This window comes from Lepisma saccharinum, chromosome 3 (genome assembly GCF_977018435.1).
Source record: "Lepisma saccharinum chromosome 3, izLepSacc3.1, whole genome shotgun sequence".
Taxonomy (NCBI): domain Eukaryota; kingdom Metazoa; phylum Arthropoda; class Insecta; order Zygentoma; family Lepismatidae; genus Lepisma; species Lepisma saccharinum.
Window position 1 is genome coordinate 96,529,313 of NC_139231.1, and position 26,833 is coordinate 96,556,145.

General features: G+C 39.3%; 1 protein-coding gene across 1 annotated transcript in view; it reads left to right on the forward strand.

Moving 5' to 3' along the window:
• The window catches only part of LOC145985616 (adhesion molecule nephrin-like), a 375,184-nt gene extending 352,088 nt beyond the window's left edge, over nt 1–23,096 (forward strand). Inside the window, exons 13-14 of the mRNA XM_083119686.1 lie at nt 2,757–3,113; nt 22,917–23,096. Coding sequence (XP_082975812.1) covers nt 2,757–3,113; nt 22,917–23,023 — 464 coding nt within the window. The 3' untranslated portion in view covers nt 23,024–23,096. The remainder of the gene's footprint in view (nt 1–2,756; nt 3,114–22,916) is intronic.
• The last annotated feature ends 3,737 nt before the right edge of the window (nt 23,097–26,833 follow it).

The window sequence follows — 26,833 nt, forward strand, 5'->3', positions numbered from 1 at the left end:
AATGAACAAAAAGGGCTTGTAAAATAGAATAGCAGTGAAATCCATAACTCTGAGGTAAATACGAGGTAAGTAAGTAGGAGGTATCCCGTTTCTGAAAATCTACACAATTTACGAAGCAGGGTGGGTTGAATCCCAAAATTTTCGGAACGACTTCAATTGCACCATTGGCACTTGAAAAACCGTTGATGGAATTATTTTCTTTGCCAAGTGTAGTAGGTGCAGGCAACGTTGAAGGGATATCATGATGGGTAGTGGTTGGGGTACAAGCATCAGAGGTAGATGGGATAGGAGCTAGAGGTATTCTCAAACTATCCTAAAACGTTCTCCATAACAAGATACTGCACCAATTGTTCCTGCAACTGGGGTGAAGAAATTGGTTTCCTTCTCTTTCTGCGCAATACCAATTCCTGTGGTGTCTGGTTTGATGCAACTAAATTAAATAAAGCTCTTCTTGGTACATGAAATTTTGTCACCTTTAGGTAATCCGTTTTTTAGTTTTAACCTCTCGAATTGCAACCATGCGTCTTGTTTCTTACTCATCTACCGGGAGGTAACGAAAATAATGGTAAGGCTCTCAACTCCGTATGGTATGCAATATTATGAATATGGAAATTTTTGTTTTCATATCCACCAAAGTCCGACCTAGCCAACGACAGAGTTATCGAAACCTCACAATGTCTACAATACAAACCTTCATCTTTATGTCGAAATGACACTCATTGCGGTTATATTACTTTAGGAAAAGAAACAGAAAAAACAACTCACATCTGATTATCAACAAATTTCAAATAACTCAAAAGAATGTCTGAATGGCTATTAATTATAGTAATTAAATTTGAGTGTTCAATATACCGGTCTTAACATTTGCTCAAATAGAAACACTTCCGTGATATTCCTACAAGTAATACATTTCATAAACCTTCAACGACTCGGGGTTCGTCGTGCTGGTCACACGTCACCACGTAACGTATGTCTAATCGGCAGGGGGAGGGAGGTAGGACCTGGCCCTCACGGCCTGTTGCACCACGGGTTTTATAATTGATTTCACACTATAGATAAAACTACATCCATTCTCCTGATTTAAAAAAAAAATAGAAAAAGAATTTCTTCATTGAGAGAGCTGAAAGCAATTGTTACGGTTACCATTTGTAAAAAGAGTGAATTGCCGTTAAATTTAATTCAATGACATCCATTTGAAAAATGCATTCCTTGCCCTTCAAACCAACCAGCCTTGAATCTGCCGGAAAATAAAGTACACACATTTTATGATAGCAATTCATCACTGAAAATTAAACTGTCAATCACATGTTGGTAGTAAGGGCTAGAACAATATCACATTTCCATTTGGGGAGTAAATCGCTCGATGCAAATCAGCTTTTTTAGCCCCACTAGAAATATATTACACAAGGTCGGCAGAGAGAATTGCTGGATTGAGATATAGATTTGGTAAGAATCTATGGTTTACCTAAAGAAAGATGGATGATATATTAATGCAATGATCTGCAATATGTGCTGAGGTGGTCTGAATTGCTATTTACCATTAAAAGTGGTACATATTTCTCCATAGATTTCACGTAAAACGTGAGACAATTCTGAAGAAAATGACTGTGTACAAATGAAAGAAAAAACAAACTTCGTGACACAACAGTCTTCGAAGCCAAAGACGCTTGTGTGTCTGCGCATATTCGTTATTTTACGTCGCTCTTTTGAAACTTTTGGCTAATCGCAAGTATGATAATTATGAATCGACGATCATATACACATAGTGACTAACACATGACATGTGTGACCAGGCTCCAGGGCCTAGATTCACCCAAGAATTTCTAGTGTGCACTAAGTGGAATGGAGCTTATCTTGCTAGTGTCTTCGAAAAGGTCATCTATTATATTCTCCGATTGCAGCTGATATCTGGCTTTCTAAACCAGAGTCCTCTACTTATTTCTTCTTTTCAAGTAGCTCCTCAGTTGCCAATTATCGTTCAACAGTGACATTTTGGAGCAGCCACCAAAGATCGAACCTGGTACAGCTCACACCAAAGGCAAGAGTTTAGATCATTGTGCTACGTTTGAGTTGTGTATAAATTATAGAGTACAGATAAGTGTATTGCGTGTAAATCTCTATATTGTAATAGATTAATTTCTAGTTTTTAATCCTTCTGAACTCAAAGGTGAGTTGTTCAAAGTTAAGTATACAGTAGAATTGAACATAATCTGAGCAATGGCTAAATTTATTTAGAAAATTTCAGTGTTAATTTTGCACTAACGTTATGAAAACAAGAAAGGATAGTACACAAAAATTATGCATCGGCACTTGGTGGAAGGTTATTATATTGGGTAAAAAGTCTGTAGAAGGGAGATCTTTTCTGAATTTTCAGTATAGGCTTTTCTGTATAGAAGTTAAAGACCATTATATTCACAGATAAACTAAACACGACTGGACATACAGATTGAAATGGGATCTGAACGGGTATCGAACCTGGGACACTTTGATTACAAGGAGACAACGTTACCATTACGCTATGGGGAAGGTCCTCGGGGTTTTGAAAACGACATAGACTCGTGAATATAATGCCAGCGCTAATTTTTTTTCAAAATTTCAAAATTTTTGTTAGATTTGCTTCATTTTTTAGATATTTCTGCGTTCGCAGATTGGTGAAGGTTACTTCTTTCTTATGGCAGAAATTAATTATATGAAATACCGATTCAACAGTCGGTGCTAATACGAATATTGTTCATTCCTTCTTGTTCTCTTAACAGATTCCTCGGATCACCAGCCCTTAGCCATAGTTCTTGGAGTGTTGATCGCAGCCGCTGCCCTAATTTTGGGAGGAGTTTTCGCGGTGGCGGCGCTGGTTATCTGCAGGCGACGCACCGAACCACCGAAGTCGCCGCAGGCCCAAGAGGTCGGCGTAAACGAGGACGCCGTACCCTTGGCTCCGTCCGCAACACCAACAACGGACACCACAATCGTTACCGCCAAAGATTGCGATGACGTCATAGCACCTTTGTCAGGGTCCAATTCTAATAACTTGACGCCTCAGCCTTTGGAAGACGCGGGCTCTGATCCAGAGGTCATCATGAGGCAGAGGAGCGCGAGGAGAGAAGCTGACGGTGGTAAGTGTGGTCCAGATTATCCAGTTTACAGCAGTTTTGTTGCGATGTTGTTTTCTTCTTAACTCAGGTCGTTGTCCTAAACTCCCTGTTATATCTCTGTGTCTCAAAAACTTTCTTTGTCATAATTGAAGTAAAATTTACGCTCAAATAGGATAATCAGTACGTGACTTACTGTTTGAAATGGTGTCGGATCACCTTAGCAACACGAACTGGTTACAACTACTATAAACATACCACAATGTATTGAATAGTTCCTATGATGAACACAAGAATAAACCAACTTGAAAAGTATGGAAACCTTTCTTTCCAGAATATAAGCACTGCATGTATTTTACGTGGAGTATGTGTGTGTGTGTGTGTGTGTGCGGGGGGGGGGGTGTTTATTATAAAATGGTAACATTTTTCTCGCTTTTGTATTTTAGTAGATTTCAATTTCATACGGTTTGTTTAAGGATTTACTCGTAATATTGTGTTTACATCTACTTTTTGCTCATTTATATATTGATGCATCTTTAAAAATTTTATAATTAGTGTTTTTAATAGATTATTGTTTAGTTAATGTAAAATGATTCAGAGGAGGAATGGAGTAAACCATAAATGGAGTAAACTCTGTCATTGCAAATGAGCAAATTTCCACGAGGTACCGAAGACGAGAATTATATTATTCATCCCGATGTAATAGCGTGACTTCCTTGATTTGCCACTCCTCCTCCTTTACACTGCTGCCTTGTAATCGAGGGACTCAGCGTTAGATTCCTGACAGCTCAGTGATTCTGATCCCACTTTAAACGGAAGGTCCAGTTTCAAATATCCCAGTTTTAAACGCTGGTCAGGCCTGCATGTATCAATGTGTTTATCTCATCATCATCATCATCGCTATTAATCCAAGAGGCAGAAAGTGACCAAGACCAAAATTGGACAACATTTCTGAGAAACAGCAATCAGCCATATTGCTTTCTGATGCACGTTGTTCTTCTAAATGGAAGTAGACAGGCCTTTCAACTGTCCATACTGGCGTCTCTGTCGCCAGAACTATTGGTTACAATGTACCCCGTGAGGCAACTTCAATTATTAAAACTTCGACATACACTCATATACACATATATATGCCCTCAACAGTATTTTTGCTTCAAGCATGAGGTATTTTTCTGACGGTCTTGGTTCGATAAAAGTCTAGTATTCGTTGTCTTTCCCGGGAGGTAAATGTGACGGAAATGGTAGTGACATGTGGCTGATTGAAAGAGACTGAGGAAAGTTGCCGCTCGTGCAGGATCTGGAATAAGCCCCCCCCCACCCCCCTTCCTCTCCACCAAAATACTTTTCTCTCCACAGATCGATCTCCAAGCACAAGTTCCTCTTATGGACCGATTCAGATTTATCCGTAAAACACGCAACGCAACTGTATCACTTATGGTTAACAACAGCTTGAAATGGAAACTAAAGAAGCATGCTTTTTGCGCAGGAATATGAACGTAAGCGCGCATGCGCTAACTGGACGAGTCCACTGTCAAAATAGTGGTGAAGGTTGAATGTGCAACGCGAAAATGCTCTTCGCTTCACTTTGAGAAGGTTTGTTACGAGTTGTAATAGCCATCGCAATCACATCGCCACAAACAAACAAAAAAAATTTAACAGATAATTGACTAAACGCACAAAAGCAAAATGCTGATTCCAAACATACAGCGTGAATGTTTCTACCAACTTTCGCCCTTCTCGTGTTTGAATTCGTCCACTAGACCTTGGCGCGTCTTTCGTGGTCGAACAGTATCTTTCTTGTTGCGTTTCTGACGTATTTGGATAATCGCGGCTAAGAGAATAAAATAAAAGACAATTCAAAACTCGTAATAGTTTTCATAAGTAGAACTTACCCTTATTCTTATTTATAACTATCGACTCACTATTTGTGTTTATCCATACAGACAGCTTGCTCAGTTTCTAATTCGACCTATTTACGTTAATCACAAATATGAGATTAATGATGCCTGTGAAACAACCAACAGAAACCCATATGAATGGTAGACTATATCCAGGAATCGAATCTAGAACATGCAAATTCGAGATTGAGACTCGAACATTCAACACACTTGGCAGGTAATAAAGCTAAGATTCTTCGTTGTCATTGCAGCATACCACGAAAGCTCATAGAAAGGTGTGGAGGCAAGCAAACACTCACGATCTGGAATTCTATTATTTTATTTTTCTGGAGGTGAAGTGATCCGCACTACGCTCCCGCCACCAGGCACTCATTTACTAGCGTCTGGGTGAACCTCCGAGCCGCTTTACGCAGGGACATGGCCACGAAAATTCTCACCTTGAAACACCCTAACCAGGGTCTTCTGCATGAAAGTCATACGCCCTACGGACTGGACCACAGCAGCTCCACTTTGCAGTTATACTCTATCCCGGTAATCTCTGGAGCAAGAGAACGAAAACAAGTCTCTGCGCAAATAGTGGCACGAGGAGGCTCCACCAATGAATTAGTGAGGGGGAAAGTGAGTGAATGCATGGAAAGGAAAATGCGACTGCAGCTACCAGCCGTTACCATCAGCATGTGTTTCGCTCCGCCCACTCGCTTTCTCCTTTTCTACCGTTATCTGCTGCCTTGCACCAGATATTACCGGGACAGATTATAGACTGCCAATGTATTCTCGTAATGCAAACAAGTGTTCGTAGCAACTACGTTAAAAGTAACAAATTTTAATTTCAAAATAGACCTGAAATTTTTCATAATAATGTTCATCTTCAGAGTAAATTATTGAACAATTAACTGTCGTGGAAAATTAGCTCATATGTTCAAATTTGGAACGCGGCGTTAAGAAATTCGAAAGCAATCAAACTTGCAACGATATATGGATCGGCTGAAAATGAGGTCAAGCCTGAAGAAATGTTGGTGGGAAAATAAAAAACGATGTATATTGCCGTCGGAATGTAGTGTTGCCACAGTGTAAAGCAAAAGTTTGTATTTCTTGACCAGAATTCTACGCGAGGAAAGAGCAGAGCTAGAGTTACCGACCAGAGAGGGAGTTCAGTGTCGTCACTTTGTGCCTTTACCTTCAATCTATAAATCACGCTTCTGCCAAACATCATCTGCTGCCCCCTCGCAGTTGAACCAAGAAGACCACAGATATTCCATAAATTTACCCACGCACGAGTATTAGTATACCATTGCGGCTGTTAGGTTTGGCAATGCAGTACAAAACAAAAATAAATCATCTTCCATGATTGGCTCCAGGGTCAACAGAGCCTTAATTTTACCCGGCTACAAAAGTGACAAATGTTCTCCAACAGTTATGGTCTCTTGCCCCTAGGAGAATAGACATTCTGTCACTGTCACACATTTGCACATTGCCCTAAAGCTCATTTGGCCTACATTATTACTAGAATAGGCAGTTGAATTTGAAGTATGTGTGAACCATACTAGTGATGACGAGTCGCGGATCAACAAAAATAATATTTTTTAGGGTATCAAACTACTAAAAAAGAGTCCGTCTGTCCGTCCATGTCAACAAACGGTATCTCGGGAAGTTAACAGGTAAATTTCAGTGGGCATCAAATAGTTACTGAAACCAACAAAGATTAATGGACTGGCGACAATCAACAACCAGTACAATGGAATTAAATGCTAAGAGTTCTGTTGCAAATCTCCAACCTTAGTGCCTTAAATTAATGGAAAAAGATATTTTAAGATGCTTATATGCACGCATGGGATGATGAATGTGTCTCCACTGAGTACGTCCTTGAATAGAAAACAGAGTTTTCGATGAGATCCGAACCATGGGTTAAGTATAATGCGACAATATAGTGGAGCATATTTTAAATGTGATATTCTGCGTTACTTCGTACAGAAGTGTGAAATCATAAAATTTTGTAAGATTCTATGCATTTCTTAGGAGGATTAAGAAAAATCGTAACCACAATTGACCAAAATTAGATAAGAATCAATTAAATATGTAAAGTACTTTCGTTTCTGTTACTACCTTTGATGCATTCGTCGAGAAACTGAGTTCTCAAGTCGTGAAGTTGGTATGGATTTTTGTCAAACTCATGAAAAATGAGTAGACCTGGCAACACTGCTCAGGACCACCATTGGAAAAGTTTTCTGTTTGATGGAGTTTGAGTTTAGGATGGGAAAGAGCGAACAAGATGAGTAACGGAAGAAAACATTGGCAACCTGCCCAGGAAGATGCTCATTTTTTCTCCGTCTCTTGCTCTTCATTTTTTCTCGACGGTTTTCTTCTTATATTTCCCAAAGCCATCACGAAAAGACCGAAACTTTAAACCAATTTCGGAAAACGCAGAAACTGCAGATTGGTTGTATTAAAAAAGAAGGAAGTGGAAAAGCAGGGGAAAAAACTTGCACGGAAAAGATCTGGTCTGCGAGTCCAAAAACCAAACAGTCGAAGTGGTTGACCCACCCGTCGATGCTGGATCCAGCTGGAGAAGAGTTAGGAACGTTTGTGTTTCTCCAGTTACTGCTGTCCTGGAAATTCAGTTGATCTCGACATGTCTACTGGAGAAATAAAAACCAACCCGAGGACTATAAAATAAAATGCTACAAAACAGAATTCACTAACTTTGTCTACAAGACATATCCAAAAAAACTTGATCCACTGCTTTGTTTGCATTACTAAACATTCATTCGATTCTATAAGGTTGTTGCTTAATCTGTTAGAAATTTTCTGAAATTTATTTTTCAATTTATAAATTTATTTTTCTAGAAAATGAATATGACTCTTAATCTCCGCGATAGCGTAGTGATAACATCATCGCTCTGTAATAAAGGTGTCCCGGGTTAGATACCCGTTGGAGACACATTACACAGTGATTCGAATCCCCCTTTAAACTGTAGGTCCGGTCCCAATTAGCCTATCTGTGCATGACGTGGACTTAAAAATACAATTCCAATTCCAACTAATATGGCGTAATATTCCAGATGTTTGTGCATTCAGTAAAATTTTAACAAGCTTTCAATTTTAAGGCGAAGAATTTTTTTCCCAAATCAGATGTTTGAATCTCCACAAATACACAAGAACTCTTGGCGAATTCATCTACCACAAATGGGAGTTATTTGAAGAGTATATTTATTTCAAGAATACATTTTGTCTTTTGTTTTTCTGATTGAGTTTACTTTTAAGTCTACTTTATGCACAGAAAGGCAAATTGAAACTGGACCTGCAGTTTAAAGTGTGATCCAAACTACTGTGTGTCTTTACCGTGTATTGAACACTTTGTCTTTTAAGCACAGATGGTCAAGTATTTGTAGTAATAATACACAGAACGCAGAGATTAATATTATCAATCTGAACCTTAGGCATATAGTCATTATATATAGGGCTCGAATGTCTATTTAGCCAACACATGCGAAATTTATGCATAAATGTGTACAAAAATCACTGAATTAATTGATTGCTTGAAATTAAAATTGTAGGTGCGTGAGCACTTAGGCTATTTGCTTCCGTCACATTATACGGGGTCCACCCCTTTACCGTAGATAAAATCCACATCTGTTTCTGAGGACTATAGGCTAATCTCCTACCTACTTAAAAGCTGAGGCTGTGAATGGGCACTCGGCAGACGTAATGACAAAATACAGGACTACAGACAGACCTGGGCGTAGAGCATCGTTGGCCTGAAAAACTGCAGTTACCGGGTGTACTACGTGGAAGTGAGGGTTGACTATTGGGTGGTTTCTCATAAGGTCGGTCACCCCTTACACCCTGAAAATCACTGAAATATGTGAAAGATATCAATGTATGTTGAAACATACAATCATACGAGTATATTTCGTATTCTTCGCTCATTTCCTTGATTCCAGTGCTATTTTTAAGGTTCGAATTTATTTCTTGAAAATTCCGTCCCGGCCGCTACGTGTACTGCAGTTTCTATTTACAGTTTATATTATTATTTTGCAGAGATTGTTTGGGAAATATGGCATTAGTAAATAACAAAGTACAGAGCGGCAGCTGATTTCTCCGGTGTGATTTTCATGGTTTGAAACAAGATTTAGCACAGAATTTTTGGAAAAATCATATATTTGAATGTTTGTCCCCCCAATATATATCTGTACTTCTCTATGAAAACTACAGGAATGTCTCAAATTCCGCATTTTATGTAAAATAAGATATGTACTCCATTAACGGAAAATGGCAGCGTTGGCTCAGTCGGTAACGCTTCTGACTACCATGCTACAGGTTCGATCACCTGCCGGTTTAAATCCGGGAACTTTTCTAACGTTGGAAGCGGCCCCGGCGCCCACCCATCGTCGAATAACATGGGTACTTCCGGACAACAATTAGAACAGGCTTTCAAGGTTGATGTTAACATCCTCGCCTTCTAAGCAGAAAATCTGATAAACATAAAATAAATATATATCATCGCTTCATGCAAAAACCGAAATTAGTTATTAAACTCGTGTTAATTTTGAACGATCAACATTCAACATTCTAAAGTGTACTATGTTATATTAAATGAAGTTACTTTGGTTACTTTCTAAAGTGGATAACAGTAGTTCAATAGTACTCTGATAAAAAAGATCTGTATTTATTTATATTTGGTGCATTTAACCCTATGTAAAGTCAGAAATTTTAAATGGGACTATCGCATATTTACCCGGCAGATGGAGTACCATATCGTTTATCAAATTATCTCAGTTGCAAAATTTCTAGTTTTACTAAAGAATAGTGAATGCTAATTATTTGATTTTAAAATTAGTCTAATTGAAAAAATTGTTTATACTTGTAGTGTTGCCCACGGGACGAGACGGGACAGGCTTCTAAAAATTCGAGACGAGACGAGATTGACCATGTGTCATAAGACAAACGAATATTTTGGAGACGAGACAGCATTTCCACGAGACTCCACGAGACGAGACAGGCCAAAGTCTCGTCTCGTGGGCAACACTATATACTTGAAACGTCAGCTTAAGGATTTCTTGACTGAGGCAGCATTACTCCTCTGACCCCCATACATAGTATCGTCACTGACTCAATATTACTAAATTGGTAACATGTATGTAGGAATTGGCAGAAATTATTAGCACCATATGGCTCTCAAGTAGCAAATTGGTTAGAGCTCTCGTCTTTGGTGCGAGAGGTGCCGGATTCAATTCCCGATGGTAGCCCTCAGGATTTCGGTGTTTACGATTGGGTACCTACTTGAAAAGAAGTAGCGGGTCTGGTCTCGAATGCCAGAAAACATCAGCCACGAGTCTCGATCAGCTGATCACGCGTCGCCCAATGAAAATCCCTGGCTCTCAGATGCCTGTTGCACCATTAAAGAGATGATTTTAAGGTTACATGTTTCCGGACAGCCATATTGTACGCCATCTTGAATATTTCAAAATAGTGAATAATGACACTCAGGATGATATTTTAGGGGATCTGAAACCTACCCAGTCATAAAACTGAACACAGACTCTAGTGCAAGGGGAATCTGGCACCCAGGCTATTGTTTAATATTCAAGCACCTAATGTTTGGAATATAAAACAGAGATGTTCACAATGAAACCAACAGATCTTTTCTTACTTCAACGCAAAGAAGTATTGAAAATAGCACCACTAGATCAGCCAGTTCGTTAATAAAATGATTCTCACATAACAGGATCTGACTGAGCTGAATTGTTACTAAATTGAAAATAGTCTCCACATCTAATTGGGAAACCGCTACGTTTCGTGTTGAAAGCAATTGAGCGCCCCTTGTCCTCGAGGTCCATTATCTCGGCCCTGGATCAATGCTCAATGCAGCACTCTGTTTTTGACAGCTTCCCCAACCCCTCCCAATGCGTACAGCGATCACGTTTTCAGGACTAACAGATTTATATCATGTTTTTGTGCCCTCGCTGTGAAAACCAGGTATTGATAGGGAGCTGATAGTATTTTAATGTACTTCTCGTTTTATTATCGATTGCGCAAACTTCCACGTCACCCCTCGCCACCTCCCTCCCCCACCCGCCTCTCTCTTTTTGTGCCAAACCGTCCGAACACCATCCCTGCTGACCCGTGCCTTTTCTGTTGAGTTGCAGCGGACAACAATGGGTGCTCATTCCTCATTGTTGGAGCTGCATCCACCGTGGTAATGGGATTCACGTCCTCGGCTGGCAGTCTTTACCCGAACATGCATACAATCAAGTGATCTGTATTCCGCGCTCCCTGTCTCCATTGCAATCATTGAAATGCCTCTTTTGAGCGCGTGTGCGAGAGAACATACATGATACCGGCTGGAACAACACGTGGGCGGAATGAGACCTCCTCATTTGGAATTCTAGTCTGTTGCTCGTTTATGCTCTTTTTTCTTGTAACCTCTGCCGTTTATTCATTCGAGGTTGAAAACAAAAGAATTAAATGAAAAATAAAGGTTGTGTGTTCTAATTGCCGCTCATATTCTTCCAACGGGGACATTTCTGAGGCCGACTCTTCAATCTGGCTCTTGCCGAGTCCAATGGCAGCATGGACAGAAATTCTGCGTCCGCAATCTCTTGAATATATATATTGCGATAAATGCATTTAATAACAAATACACGGAACTGTGATTTACTTATTTGCTGTTTACCTCACGTAGCTTCATGCTGCACAGTTTCTACTCCTCAACGAATTTCAATCATCTTCACCACCGCTTTTCTATAAATTCAAAATATTTTGTTTCCATCATCTCCGTGGTATTATCTTATTATTCATCTCCAGTTTGCATTCCATGCGTCCTTCTTAGCAGTTTGTCTTTATACATCCTATCCGTGTGTCTCATTCCTCGTTTTCCCATCAAAACTCATCCTCGTGGTTCCAAAAAAAACTCACTTCTTTCCCACCTTGATACTGTATTGCAAATTATCCCATTTATTTTCCTGATTTCCCCTTTAGTATCTTTGTTCCCTAACATACTCTCAAGTCCCTCGGTCTATCACCTGCATTCGTTTATCATCATATTTCTCATTGTCCATGTTTCTGAACCATGCTATATTCTTGGGCAATAATATGTATTATACAGTCCTTTCTTACATTTAAGAGGAATACCTTCGCTCCAAAATCATTTTCGTACAGCCTTCTTCTTCTTCTATTAATTCCCGACTTTATATACTCCCCTCTATCAACTTTAATAGATATTTAAAGCTCCGTTCTCTTTTAGTTCTAAAAAAAAAATCAATTTGGGTTTTCCTTTCTTGCTTCTTCTGACTCCTAAATTCTCATTTTCAGTTATGGAATTCATTAACTTTCCACTTCACACTTCCAACCATTTGTTTTAAGATTTCTTTTTCGTCCTCTTCCCCATGTGCCAGGTCGTCTACAACTAGCAAACATAAATAATCGAAAATTACATGATACTAATTTACACTTGCAGATTCATCAAAGAGAATACTGCATCGGAATTGCTCTACTTAGGTCACGTTTTGGCAAACCTAGTAATAGCGTCTCTTTTAGAAGCGATATTTTCTAAATTTTGGGGCGCAAGAACAAAGTTCATATGTACACTCTGCAGATGTACCATAATATAGACTGGAACTAGAACTTAAAGGGTTATCAGAACCCGCAGTCAATCAAGAATAGAATCCATAATCTCTTCTTTTCAAGGCAATAGAGGATTTTACAAGAGATGTAAGTTATAGTTTGTTCTAGTGCCGTTGAAATACCGTATTTAAGCTGTTATAGGCTGCAGATTATCAAACAAATTTGGACGGAAAATTGGGCGCGTCTTACTATCGATATTACTACAAGTAAGATCGAGGTTAAGGATTCCCAACGTTGTCAAATTTCTAAAAGCTTTTTTTTATATTTTTATTTCGTCCTTGAGAGAAATTTCAAGCAAACTATTTTCCCCGAATTGATCTCTCTCAAAAACAGGGTGCGGCCTATACACGGGTGAGGCTGACCCACGACAACATACGGTAGTTCCTGTGAAGCATTTTAAGAAAGGATATCAACGGAGATTTTAAAAAGTGAGTTGGGAGAAGTTTCCTTTCCCTGGTGCAGCAATATGCTAAATAGGTCAGGAGGTCGCTTCCTATTCCCTTCCCGGTCATTTCCACCTTTTCGCCTGGACTTGACACGCGTTTATCACACAATCCCGCCGTTGTCGCAAGCAGTGATCACGGTAATGTACCGGGAACACAGGTTCACCCTGTGTTTGCTCTCCCTGTTAGCGGCCGTCCCGCCAAACACAGTGGCAATCCCTCTTCCTCCCACGGTGGGGAAAGAAATACGACCCACCACCACTGACCCTGCAGGCTGTCCGAGCGTGGAAACACATGCGGCACTAAAACTCCAACTTTCCCAATTTCCTCTTCCGCAGACTTCTTTGGAAACGACATTGGGGGAGGCGTCCCCTGTTCCTCCCCCCCTTCTCACACGTCCAAACAAGAGAACATAATGAAATCAAGGGTCGGTTTCTGTTTTGGGGGTCGAGGGGATAGTGTAGCACGCTCCCTAGAGTTCGAATGTCTCAATAAGACTGTCAGTCCCTGTGAACGTTCTACAAAAATATCCCTATTTGACCATTAACTTTGCAGTCGACTCTATATAGTAGGGGAACATAATCCAGTAAGATATTTTTCAGCGTGTCTTACTTAACGTCCCTCCGTGATAGGCCTGTTACCTGGATTTACGTATTTCACACATGACAAACCTCCTTCATAAGTTCCTCAAGACTATGCCACTTGTATTCTGTGTAGTACTAATGCATCTGAATCAACATTGTTAATGCATAATAGAGTACTTAAGCTTCTCCACTGTAAGATCACTACAGCACTGCCACCTGCTGGACAGCGAAATAATTACGTCGCAAAATTTTGTCTTATCTTTGTTATATCAGTATATGTATCCTGAATAATGATTAACCCACAGAACAGTAATTTAGACGTAGCTTGCAGGGAAAATGTGTCACTGCATACAAATTATTGTTACTGTGACAAAAAGTACTTTTCTTGTAAAGCATGGTTCACTTATTTAATGTTGGCGCTTATGTGTACCAGTAAATGAATCGCAGTAGGTTTGCAAGAAAGAAATAAGGAAGTGGGGAAAGCGGTCGTTGCTTTATTCAACGTACCATCTCAACATTCACCCCAAAAGGCTGGAGAAAACCAGTGCCGGCCACGAGATAAGAATCTCAGACGTAAATACAAGTCGGCCACACTGACCACTCATCTAAACCAATTCAGTTAATAATAGTACTTTCGTGGAGTATGTGTGCACAAGGGTTTCAGGTTTATAAAGAAAACAGAGGATAGCGATTTATCCACACGCCCCAATTACCCCCTGATACCCACTAAATTTCCTCAACACTCCCCTAACATTTTTCACAAGGGTCCATTTTTTTGGTCAGTTTGGCTCTACATTTACACTTACAACTACCCGATTACAACTTACAAACCACCAAGTGTAGCTTTCGGTGTTATTGAGACAGTGTTTTTAAAATACAAATAGTACACATGCACTCTCATACATAGACGGAAGGATCAATGGAGTTAACTTAAGTCGCGTCAAACTAATATCTTCTACGTTCTAGAAAACCACAAGACGTTTTTCCTGTAGCTTTGACGTTTTGTAAGATACCGATATTTAACCACGTCTGCCTGTTCATATATAGAAACCGTAGGCAACCGTTATTTTTCGTGCGCTAGGCCCATTCGCCTGGGCACATAAGCATCGTCGCGTCGCTATAGGTATTTTCTACTCTTAGGGCGGGCGTTCTATATGCTGGCAAGGAAAGTGAGCGGGGAATACGCAGCAGACCAACCTGACAACAGCGGTGGCGCAGCTAGATACGACGTCGAGATGAGTAACTACTACATGAATATCGTTCTACAGGCTGCTGCATTTCTTATCGCTCTGGATTGGTCGCTTCCCTGTTCCCCAATTCCCTTGCCAGTTTGTAGAGCGCCAGTCGTAAGACCGGGAAGGAACTATATAGAATATGAAGCAAACAGAGTCGGTAACCGCTTGGAATATTAAATACATACATACAAGGTATATGTACAAGCCAATTTGCGATTAAACTTACCGCCTGAGCGCTAGTGTCGCTTCCAATATGGCCGCTCTATGTAGGATAAATCATTGTTTACATTCAGTAGTAGTACGTAATAGCAGCTTGTCATCATGGCTGGTATGAAAGAAACGTTTAAATTACGCGATATTTTTAAATATTGCGAATGCGACGTGAATTCCAGGAACTATAACAGATGTTAAGCTGTGCTGAGAACGAAGCATTTACGCAGACGTTCCAAATTTCATACGTACCTACATTGCATTCATAAAGAACAATTTTTTACTTTCATGTAATATAATAATCTTTCGGAAAATAAAGTGAACAGACATTCTTCGAAATTTCCTTGCTACATTACAATGTTATCCCCTAGCTGGCCCCAGTGGAGGAGTGGTTAACACGTCGAGGTACGACGCTAGGGGTCCTGGGTTCGAATCCCGGGCTGGGCATAGATGTTTGCGAGGTCTCCATTCATCAAGTCATCACTCATCCCCATCTTCGCTAATTAGTCAAACGTGGCACAAAAACAACTGTAAAATAAAGCAAATCAATCAATGAATCAATGTAATCCCCCATGCCAATCTTCTGTCAATCAATTCTGTTTTCCCAGATTACATTACAAATTTTATTTTGTTGATTCCACGGGTTGGCAAGACATGTAAACTTTTCACTTGTCCTGACCCACAAAACGATTTAGAGCAAAAAGCAGTGCAGTAGACGTTACACTTTCGAACCATTTCCCATGCTTTGAACGACTTCAACACAACACAGTATCCTATATAGAGTAGTTCCGGAAAATCCCACCAGATGGCATATCGAATCATTTTAATCGCGAATAGTACAACAAAGACATTCACGAAAAATATTTCAAAATTAAATCTGTATATGTTAATGCATAAAAATATATAATGATTATAAATTGCAGTTGTGTGAACCATAATATATATATCTTTAAACCTGAATTATTAAAATTATAATGATTACAGTTCGTATGTAGTAGCCATTAATATTACATAAAACGTTCATGGTAATTTTACGGTGGTTGAATGACAGCGTATCTCATAAACTTCATTTCTCCAGTCAAGTTTTATAGTGTACGGCCAGTGGTACGTTTTGGTTACTATGTGCTAGGTCTCTATGTGTAAATTTTTTTCTCTGATTTTACATGAATGGATGGGTAGGCAAGACTAGTAACTAGGAATATCTTTTGCTCTTATTGATGAGTACCATAAAAAAATTCTAAAGGGACGTTGTGACAAGTATGATAGTAATACAGAGCTTACAATCATTCACTTTGCTCGTTCTAATTTCCAGTTCACAAGCATTTTTCTTTTCTGGGTAGCAAAGATAATTCTTTATGATTGAATCTAGCTCGAATCCAGTTTCAGTTTTGCAATTATTGTGTTTGTCCAAACCCCCGCACTTGAGATTTCGAAATGACGGTGCGGGACTGCAGAACTGCGCCCCCCCTTTTTCCTCTCCCTCTGACCGAAAAGAGGAAGGGAGGGGGGGAAATCATGACGGTGTGCGTTTGCGTGAGGCGGAGGGCCCGACCTCATGCCTTCCAATTTGTTTCGTTACCTGATCGGTGTTCCGACACCCGTGACGCACGCATGGTGGAACAAGTGGCGGGGAAGGAGTGGAAAGAGGACGGGCGGGCCTGATGTGGGTGCGCGTGGTGGATGGAAAAATGTTTCGTGCAATCGGAGGCCCCGGTCGTAAGGTTTTGAAGACTGCGGCATCCCTTTGAAGTTGGCGTCAAATGGTGTGTCTCGTGCAGCCTTAGATCGAGTTATAGGTCTCACGGAAGCACGTCACCTCTTCCCGTCGTCTTGATCTCACCACTACCTTTCCGACATGTAACTGAGATTTCTAACACACTTGATGCAATTGGCAAACACACAAGTACTTTAATTACATAGATTTGATGGGTGGGTTAAAAAATCCGCACTACAATGAACGCACCGGAATATATACATAGAAAGGAAGAATCTCCTAAGATGAATCACAAAGAAGAGGATAAATTTATGAAAGAGGGGGAGGGGAAAAAGACAAATGAATGTCTCACATTACCACAAAAAGTAAATTAATTACTAATATCTCGGATATTCCCAGAAATGCAATGAAACATTCCTGATATAAGAATTTTGTTGGGACGCATGGAAGTAAACGTACAGCAACTAAGCTACAATTTAAATCATTGCAAGTGCGTTCTTCAAATATGACTATAAAATACTTTAATGTTCATTAAATAATAAAATTGGCAATATTATCCTCCTTCCTGGACGATGTGCCATAGTATGGTAAGTTTTACATCAACAAGAAATATCGAGTAATTTCGTTTTATTAGAAAATCAAAGAAATGAACAACACTGCAGGGCCTCTTGTGTGTGTGTGAGTGTGTGTGAGAGAGAGAGAGAGAGAGAGAGAGATAGGTGGCAAATCCGTTATTTCGAGGTGCCCAGTTAGTTTACACACCGACATTTCGAGGTAATATACACACATGGGGAGGAAATGGTATTACCTCTGAGCGTGCTCCATCCAATATTATAATTGAAAAAGGTTCGAGTACAGATAATATTTTGTTTCTGGAATATTAAAATAGGATTGATTTTATTACCAAATCTATGACATTATTGTGCTAGAAATTAATGGAAGAATACATTGTGGAAATTACCAGTTTTCGGACACTTCCTGCTAACTTTACATTATTTTTTTGAGAATTTCAGTTGCACATTAAATTCCAAAGTTTATCTAGCTACAGTGCTCAAAAAAAGTTTTGCATATTATGATTGCATGGGGTTTGAGTTGGACCCCTGGCAAGGGGTTATTTCCCACCCTGTATTTGTCTTGTGTAGTATCGGTGGTGTGTATGTATGTGTCTTGTGTTGTAGTTGTGCTGTCTAGTATGTTTGTGTAGTAGTTGTGCTGTCTAGTAGGTTTGTTTTGCGTAGTAGTTGTGCTGTCTAATTTGTTTGTGTTTGTCTTGTGTAGTAGTTGTGGTGTGTTTGTGTTTATAGTGTGTTATAGGTGTGAAGTGTTTGTGTGTGTCTTGTGTAGTAGTTGTGCTGTCTAATGTGTTTGTGTTTGTCTTGTGTAGTAGTTCCTCCATTCATATTGGGGGTTAGGCGTAGAGCTGACAACTCTGCACTGTAAAAAGCCATGTCAAGAATCAGCAATATAAGGCCATGGATGTTCCCAAGGTAAAATATTCCGGAGGTAAAATAGTCCCCCGTTCGGATCTCCGGGTGGGGACTACTTTGGGAGGTCCCTGGACTAAGGATAAGATCTACGTTAGGAATAAGAAAAATATTAAATTAGGCACCTGGAATATTCTGAGCCTTTACCGGCCTGGGGCATTTCAGTGTACAGTTAATGAGATAGTCAAGTATAAATTAGATGTAGTAGCTGTCCAGGAAGTTAGGTGGCCAGGAGAAGGGAATTGTAAAACTAAAAATTATACTTTTTTCTATGGTGGTACTGAAAATCATAATTTTGGAACAGGCTTTTTCATAAATAATAGAATTATCTCGGCTCTTAAAACAATAGAATTTATTAATGATAGGATATCATATGCAGTTTTACAGGGTAGGTGGTGTAAAATTATTTTAATAAACATACATGCACCAACGGAAGATAAAGATGATAATACTAAAGATGATTTTTATACAGAGTTAGAACAGGTCTTTGATACATTTTCTCAGTATGATATGAAAATTCTGTTAGGTGACTGTAATGCACAGATTGGGAAAGAAGAGACATTTAAACCCACGATTGGTAAAGAAAGTCTTCATGAATTAAGTAATGATAATGGTATAAGATTGATTACTTTTGCAACCTCAAAGAATTTAATTGTGAAAAGTACCACTTTTAAACATAAAGATATCCATAAATATACCTGGTCTTCTCCAGATGGTAAAACTCATAATCAGATAGATCATATTCTCATTGATAAGAGAAGGCATACTAGTATAATTGACGTTCGTACACATAGAGGTGCTGACTGTGCCAGTGACCATTATTTAGTAATTGCTAAATTAAGAGAAAGACTCTCAGTGATAAATCATAAGCAACAAAATCTAAAAGTTCTAAAATTTGATACAGGAAAGTTTACTGATGAAAGAATTAAGAAAGATTACCAAATTAAACTGTCAAATAGATTTGATGTTTTGCAGGATTTAAATGATGATGAAAATATAAATGAAACAGACGTAAATAAGAATTGGGAGCACATACGTAATGCAATAGAATCAGCAGCTAAAGAAAGTATAGGATACCATAAACCGAGAAAAAGTAAGCCATGGTTTGATAATGAATGTCATAATCTAATAGAAATAAGAAATCAGGCTAGACTTAGGTGGTTAAATAACTCTGATGATACAAATCTAAACAATTATAATAGAATAAAGCGAGAAGTTAACTGCACGTTTAGAAGTAAAAAAAGAGATTACTTGAAAAGCAAAATTAACGAAATTGAAACAAACAGCAAAATTAAAAATATCAGAGATTTATATAAAGGTGTAAATGAGTTTAGAAAGGGGTGGCAACCTAAAGTAAACTTGATAAAAGATAAAGACGGTGATTTTCTAGCTGACCCAAGCGATATTCTAAATAGATGGAAGAACTACTTTAATGACCTTTTAAATGTCCATGTAGGAGATAAATCAGAAGTGAATGAAGTACACACAGCAGAACCTTTAGTCCCAAAACCTAACTTGACTGAAGTTAAAGATGCTATTAAAAGGCTAAAGAATAACAAAGCACCTGGCATTGATTTAATACCAGCTGAGTTAATTAAATATGGTGGAAATTCATTAATTTGTCAAATTCATAAATTAATTTGTTTAATATGGAATAAAGAAGAAATCCCTCAACAGTGGAAAGAATCCATAATTGTTCCTGTGTTTAAAAAAGGTGATAAAATGAACTACAATAATTACCGTGGAATTTCTCTACTCTCAACAACATATAAAATATTATCTAACATTCTTTTAACAAGACTAACCCCATATGCTAATGAAATTATAGGTGATTATCAATGTGGATTTAAACGCAACAGATCAACTACAGATCAAATTTTTCACATCAGACAGACACTTGAAAAAAAGTGGGAATATAATCAAAATGTCCATCAGCTATTCATTGATTTCAAAAAAGCATATGATTCGGTCAAAAGAGATAAATTATATAATGTATTGGTAGAGTTTGGAATACCTAAGAAGCTTGTTAGTATGATAAAAATATGCACCAGTGAAACAGAAAGTAAAATTCGTGTGGGTATTAATATGTCTGACAAATTTACAATTCATGATGGGTTAAAACAAGGAGATGCATTATCTCCATTGCTCTTTAATTTTGCCTTAGAATATGCTGTTAGGAAGGTAAACGAAACTAAAGAAGGACTAAAATTAAATGGTGTGACTCAGTTGTTAGCATATGCAGATGATGTAGACTTACTGGGGGATGATGTGAATACAATTAAGAATAATGCTAAAATATTTTTCAAAACTGCTAAAGATATAGGTTTGGAAGTTAACAAAGAGAAAACTAAATATATGCTTACAGGCCGAAACCAAGTGTTAGGTAATAATCAAAATCTAATTATTGATAACAACTCGTTTGAACCAGTTTCCAAATTCAAATGCTTCGGAGTAATATTAACAAATGAAAATTATATTAAAGAGGAAATAAAAAGTAGGCTTAATTCAGGAAATGCATGTTACTTCTCTCTTCATAAACTTTTGTCTTCTCGTTTAATATCTAAGAATCTAAAAGTTAAAATATACAAAACCGTAATTTTGCCTGTAGTATTATATGGGTGTGAAACTTGGTCCCTTACATTGAAAGAGGAACATAAATTGAGAGTATTTGAAAATAGGATCCTTAGGAAAATATTTGGACCTAAAAGGGATGAGGAGACAGGGGAGTGGAGAAGGTTACATAATTTAGAACTACATAATTTGTATTCATGTCCAGACATTATTAGAATAATTAAATCAAGAAGACTTAGGTGGGCAGGCCATGTGGCACGAATGGGAGAGGAAAGAGGAGTTTTCAGAATTCTTGTTGGGAAACCTGATGGTAAGAGACCAGTAGGAAGGCCAAGACGAAGATGGAGGGACAACGTCGAGATGGACCTAAGGGAAATCGGTAGGGATGGAAAAGAGTATATAGATCTTGCTCAAGATAGGGACAGATGGAAGGCCTGTGTTGCTGCAGCCATGAACCTTCGGGTTTAAGAAGGCTAGAGAGTTAGTTTAGTTAGTTTTGGGGTTTGAGTTGTGATATCCCCAAAAGGTATACAATTTTCATTATGTGAGCAATGCCCGAGATAGAAACTGACATAATGCCTCAAGTGAGTTTGATATTCAGCAGATAGAGGACAGTAGTTGCCGCATGATCCCTGAGCAGATTTGAAAGCAGCCCGATGGGAGGCATTGTCCATGTCTTATCCGCACTTGTGAGTTGGAAACTGCACAGAGAGCGGGTGGAAAACGAAGGGCAACATACCTAGAGGTACCATTTCTCCTACGGACCGCATTAGAATTGTAACGCTGCTGCAAGAGGGATATCGCCAAGTGGACGTAGCTGTCCATGTTGGAGTCAGACAAAGTGATGTCTCCTGAGTGTGGAAAAAGTTCAGGGAGACACAATCAGTTGCTGATCGACCAAGGACGCAAAACAACACGCAGGGAAGATCGGTACATGGTGATTTCGGCCCATCGTAGACCCACTGCAACTGCAACCAGTTTGTGCCAGGATCTGCAGAGGGCCTCAGGAGCGAATGTTTCCATTATGACAGTGCGGAATCGACTTCATGAGAAAGGATTGACGTCAAGAAGACCCATACCCAAGGTTCCTCTGAAACCACGCCATAAGAGAGACCGTGTAAGGTGAGCAACAATGCACAGCGAATGAAGTAAGGAACAGTGGGAGCACACGCTCTTTACAGACGAGGTCACCATCACTTTGCACCTGTTAAGCAAAAGCATAAGGGTTTGGAGACAATCAGATGAGAGATTGAACAAGCCCTTCATCCAGGAACGTCACGAACAGCAGGGGGGCTCCATCATGTTTTTTGGGTGGAATCATGTTTGGTCGACGTACGCCCCTAATTCCTCTCCAGGGTCACGTGACTGGTCTGGTGTACAGAAACGCTATTCTCGAACCCGTGGTAGCAGGTTTCTCTACAACTGTGGGGGATGGCTTCACACTGGTGGATGATAACGCTCGACAACATCAAGCCAGAGTGGTTCAAGAGTTCCTTGATATGCATGGCATTTAATGCATGGTGTGGCCAGCGTATTCTCCAGACATGAACTGTGTGGAACATGCATGGGAACACCTGAAGCAAGCAATTGTCAGCCACGAAAATCCTCCTGTGAACAAGGTGCAATTGCGGGAGGCTTCCATTCAAGAGGGGGACAGTCTTCCTCAGGATAAGTTGAATGCTCTTATCCTTATCATACCCCGTTGTGTTCAAGCATGCCTTCGGGTTCGAGGTGGCTATACACAGTACTGAACTTACATTTGTTGATCCCAAGCATGCCTGCAAGCCGTAAGTACACGATATTGCACTGCCTTTCTTTTGTGTTTTGCATCCCACATTTTCAATCTTGTGTTTCTGGTGTGATTTTGTTTCTTCTGCATGACTCCACTGTTTTCTTTCTGTTTGTATGTCTCCCCTGTACTATTGAATATGATTCCATGTATCTAGTACAATAAAATGATCACAAACCCTGAATATGCAAAACTTTTTTTGAGCACTGTATTAAGATACTAATGTATTGTAAGATCTCATGTAATGTATTTTTATGAATTTTCTTGTACTTCCAGAGCCAACAATAAGGATATCCAGGGTCGAAGTGAGATTGAGTTTACCGAAAAGAAACTCAGACGAAGTTTCCCGAATTACACCCGACACGTCTCGGCCCCAATCGTAACTGAAATATCCACAGCGATAAATATTTTGTAATATTTGTTCTGTATTACTTTGTACTTTGTAATTTATACACACTGCCAATAAATGTTTAAATAGTATTTCTTCACTGTATTTACATCCAAAAACGTGCAAGTACCTTCCTAGAATTGTATATCATCGCTAAACGTGTGATCTAAACATACCTTTAAAAGCCATCTTAGGATATTTTTGAGGCGACGTTGATCGTGTATTATTATGCAGTCAATGCACCATGAATTCTAATGTCAATGAATAAAAAAATGGTATTTTTTAACTAATTTATGGTCAATAAAGTATTATTGCAATACATTTTCTGGCTATAACGTTTTCGTTCCACATCTTAAATATGTCACTGAAACGCCTTAAGAAAGAGAGAACTGTTTCTGTTTAAAGTTTTGTAATAATTCTTTAATTAAACAGGATGTTTTTAAAATATCTCAATACTTTCACAATGTCATGGCGCTTAAGAGGATTGCAATGTAGTAGTGTACTACATACTAAGAGAAAGAAAATACTGAAATATTAATTTCATCCAATGCAGTTTCATTCCACTTTGGCAAAAAAAAGTAGGAATGCGTTTTGTGTGTACAGATGAATCCATGTTTCAACTCCAGGTATGACATGTTACATAATAATTTGGCGATTAAAGTAACACAGTTAATGGTCTCAGTTATATTTTTTGTAATGATTCGCGTCTGGTTTAATTGATGCATTTTAGTTCATCATACGGAACATCGGATGAGAAAAGTACCCTTTGATGCATTTCTCTGTGTACGTATTTAGATATACCAGAAGTAGATGCTGGCGCCTCCCGATGACGTAATATTAACGCTGTCATTTCGTAATCAAGGTGTTCCGGATTCGATCACCGTTGGAGTCACAAAGCACTGCGCACCCTACTTTCAACAGCATGTCCAGTCCCGATTAGCCTATCCGAGCAGAAATTAGACTTAAAGAAAGCTTTGAAAATAATTTATGCACTCTAATATGTTATTGAGACCAACATATTTGTGTCAGCGAATACATTTTGGGCTGTGTGTGTAACTTCGGACTACGACCACTCCGACACGGAGGCCGGAATTGACGAAATGTTGACATTATTTATACATATCAGAAACACGCGATTCGCTATTAATATTTCGGAGCAACGGTAGCAGAAATGTGTGGGATCGGACCATAGTAGTCATTTGAATGGATTTCTATCGTGAACAACAGGAAAGAAAGACCCGCCTGTCCCTATAATTTCAGCATGACATGTTTCCGTTCGTGTCCTCTGGAAGTGTGTCGAGAATGAGAGTCCGCGTTTCCTGCCCTGGCGTCATGAAGAGAGTCCCCACTCTCACGAATATCCACAAATATCCATGTTTTGCCGTAATGGCTATCTCGACACACTGAAATGGCGTCTTTGACATTCCCCGTCTCCGGCGTGATGACGTAATTTGCTATATTTTCCCTCGCATTCTGGTTAATTTTAATGCCCGATTTACGTACATCCGGGTGTTGTACTGCGTCATTCCGTGTATTCCTTGGTGTAATGTTCGCCGACTCACGCTTCCGAATGTTTCAATAGTTTACACCAGGGTGTAGAGAAATTTGATAAAGTCAATCTGATCGACGTGGAAAAACCGATCATTTTGCTTATACAGCCCCCCCCCCTTTCCTCTCTCTCTCTCTGTTTAAACGTTGCCTATGTGGTGTATTCAAATTCAGAATCTGCTCATTCAGCCTGTGCGTGAACTTTGTATTGTTAGAAGGTTATCATAGTCTGTCGTTAAAGTTCTACAGTCTGCTTGTTAATTTAAAAAAAAAACGAAGTATTTTCTTTTACCATCGTGAACGCAGGCACCTTCATGTCATGAACTAACTGAGAAAAGATATGAACATAACTTCGACGTTGGAATACCTAGGTATAAACACGAACATACAGGGTGGAGCATTTTCGATTACCCAGTTTGAAAATAATATACTCAGCCCTAGAGACTACGAAACTTCAAAAAATTTATATCATCCTTTTCACTACACTTGTCCATTTACATACATGCCACGTAGATGTCACTACTGAGCTTTGTGTGCATCTGCTATAGTTATTTGTGAAACACTATGTCTGCCTAATGAAAACTTTTCGGACATTTTTGAAAATGGAGAGTTGGTTACACTGCGTGGACGGAGAACAACGGAAACATCTTTGTGGCCTTCACTATCAGTAGGCATGGAGCGCTGGCCCGTTCAACAGCGTGTGTTTTGTGTAGAGAAGTTTATTGAAACGAAGTCAATCGTAACAGTCCAGCGTGCCAGGCAGTGTTTCACAAATAACTGTATCAGATGCACACAAAGCGCAGTAGTAAAGTCTACGTGACATGTACAGTCACGGACACTGCCGGATTGTAACGATTCCATTGAAAGTCAATGTCTTCATTACAAGCCGGCAGTGTCCGTGACTGGACGTAAGTGGACAAGTGTAGTGAAACGGATCATATAAATGTTTTGAAGTTTCGTTGTCTCTAGGGCTGAGTATATTATTTTCAAACTGGGTAATCGAAAATGCTCCACCCTGTATATTGATTGATTGATTGATTAAGTATATTTTACTTAGTTTTTGGCACTTTGGCTAATCGCTAATGTGAATATGAGTGATGATATGATGACATATGATGAAGGAAAACTTACAAACAACGCCAATGTCCAGGCCGGGATTCGAACTCCGGACCCCTGGTGTCGTAGCGCGCTATACTAACCACTCCGCCACGGAGGTTGGCACGCAGACATACACAAGCTACTTAATATTTTGTATTTGAATTTCTATTGAGTCACATTATGCATACATAGGCTAATCGGAACTGGACCTACAATTTAAAATGCTATGTGCCTCCGCCGGGTATCGAACGCGGTACACTTTGATTACAAGGCGACCACGTTACCACTACGCCATCACCGAGGTCCTAATATTTTGTAACATGCGTATACAGTCAGTACACTTCTATCGCTAATTCAGGCCTGCAGTAGGAAAAGGTACTGGTATTAAACACAATCAAAATTTATCCTCAGATAAGCTTATTGGGGTTGGTTCTAGAGTTTAAAGTGCCTCCACCGGGAACCACTACACAGCCAGGGAGGCCCTATTACAAACCTGATAATGAATAGTTTAAAAAAATTTCAGTATGTTTTAATAGACAAAAACAGGTGGGGAATCCTCGCCCACATACATTCGAGGGTATGCGTTTATGTTCTGGTGCCTTAAAAAAAAAAAAAAAAAGAACGTGTTTTGCTCCTAATTTATCAGTTCCCCACTTTAAACTGTAGGTCCAGTCCCGATTAGCCTTACTGTGCACTGTGCACAAAGTGGACAAAACAGAAAATGTTTTGGTAAGATGTGTACACTGCGTTTACTTCTACATCACCGAACGGTAAAAAAAAATATTCTTAATCGATATGCAATATTAACTATTAGTATAGCACATTGGTGGTGATTGGGTTCCAAAACTGAGGGGGGAAAGGTGCCAAAACTGGGGGGCAAGAATAGTTTACTTTCCCTTGCTACATTAGGTTTAGCATAGTTCGGGAGCAAAAGTTGCAAAATGTGGGGGCAACTGCCCCCTCGTCCCCTAATCGCCGCGACTGGTATAGCAACATGAATTATCCGCGCAAAATAGACCGACAGTGCAGTTCAGAGTTTTTTTTCTTATTCCCAAAATCAACAATGACATTTGACGTTCAGCATACAAAGGGCCAAATATATTCCGACATAATTATCATCTGTTTAGCTCGTATTAAATGTTGACTTGCTACCCATAAA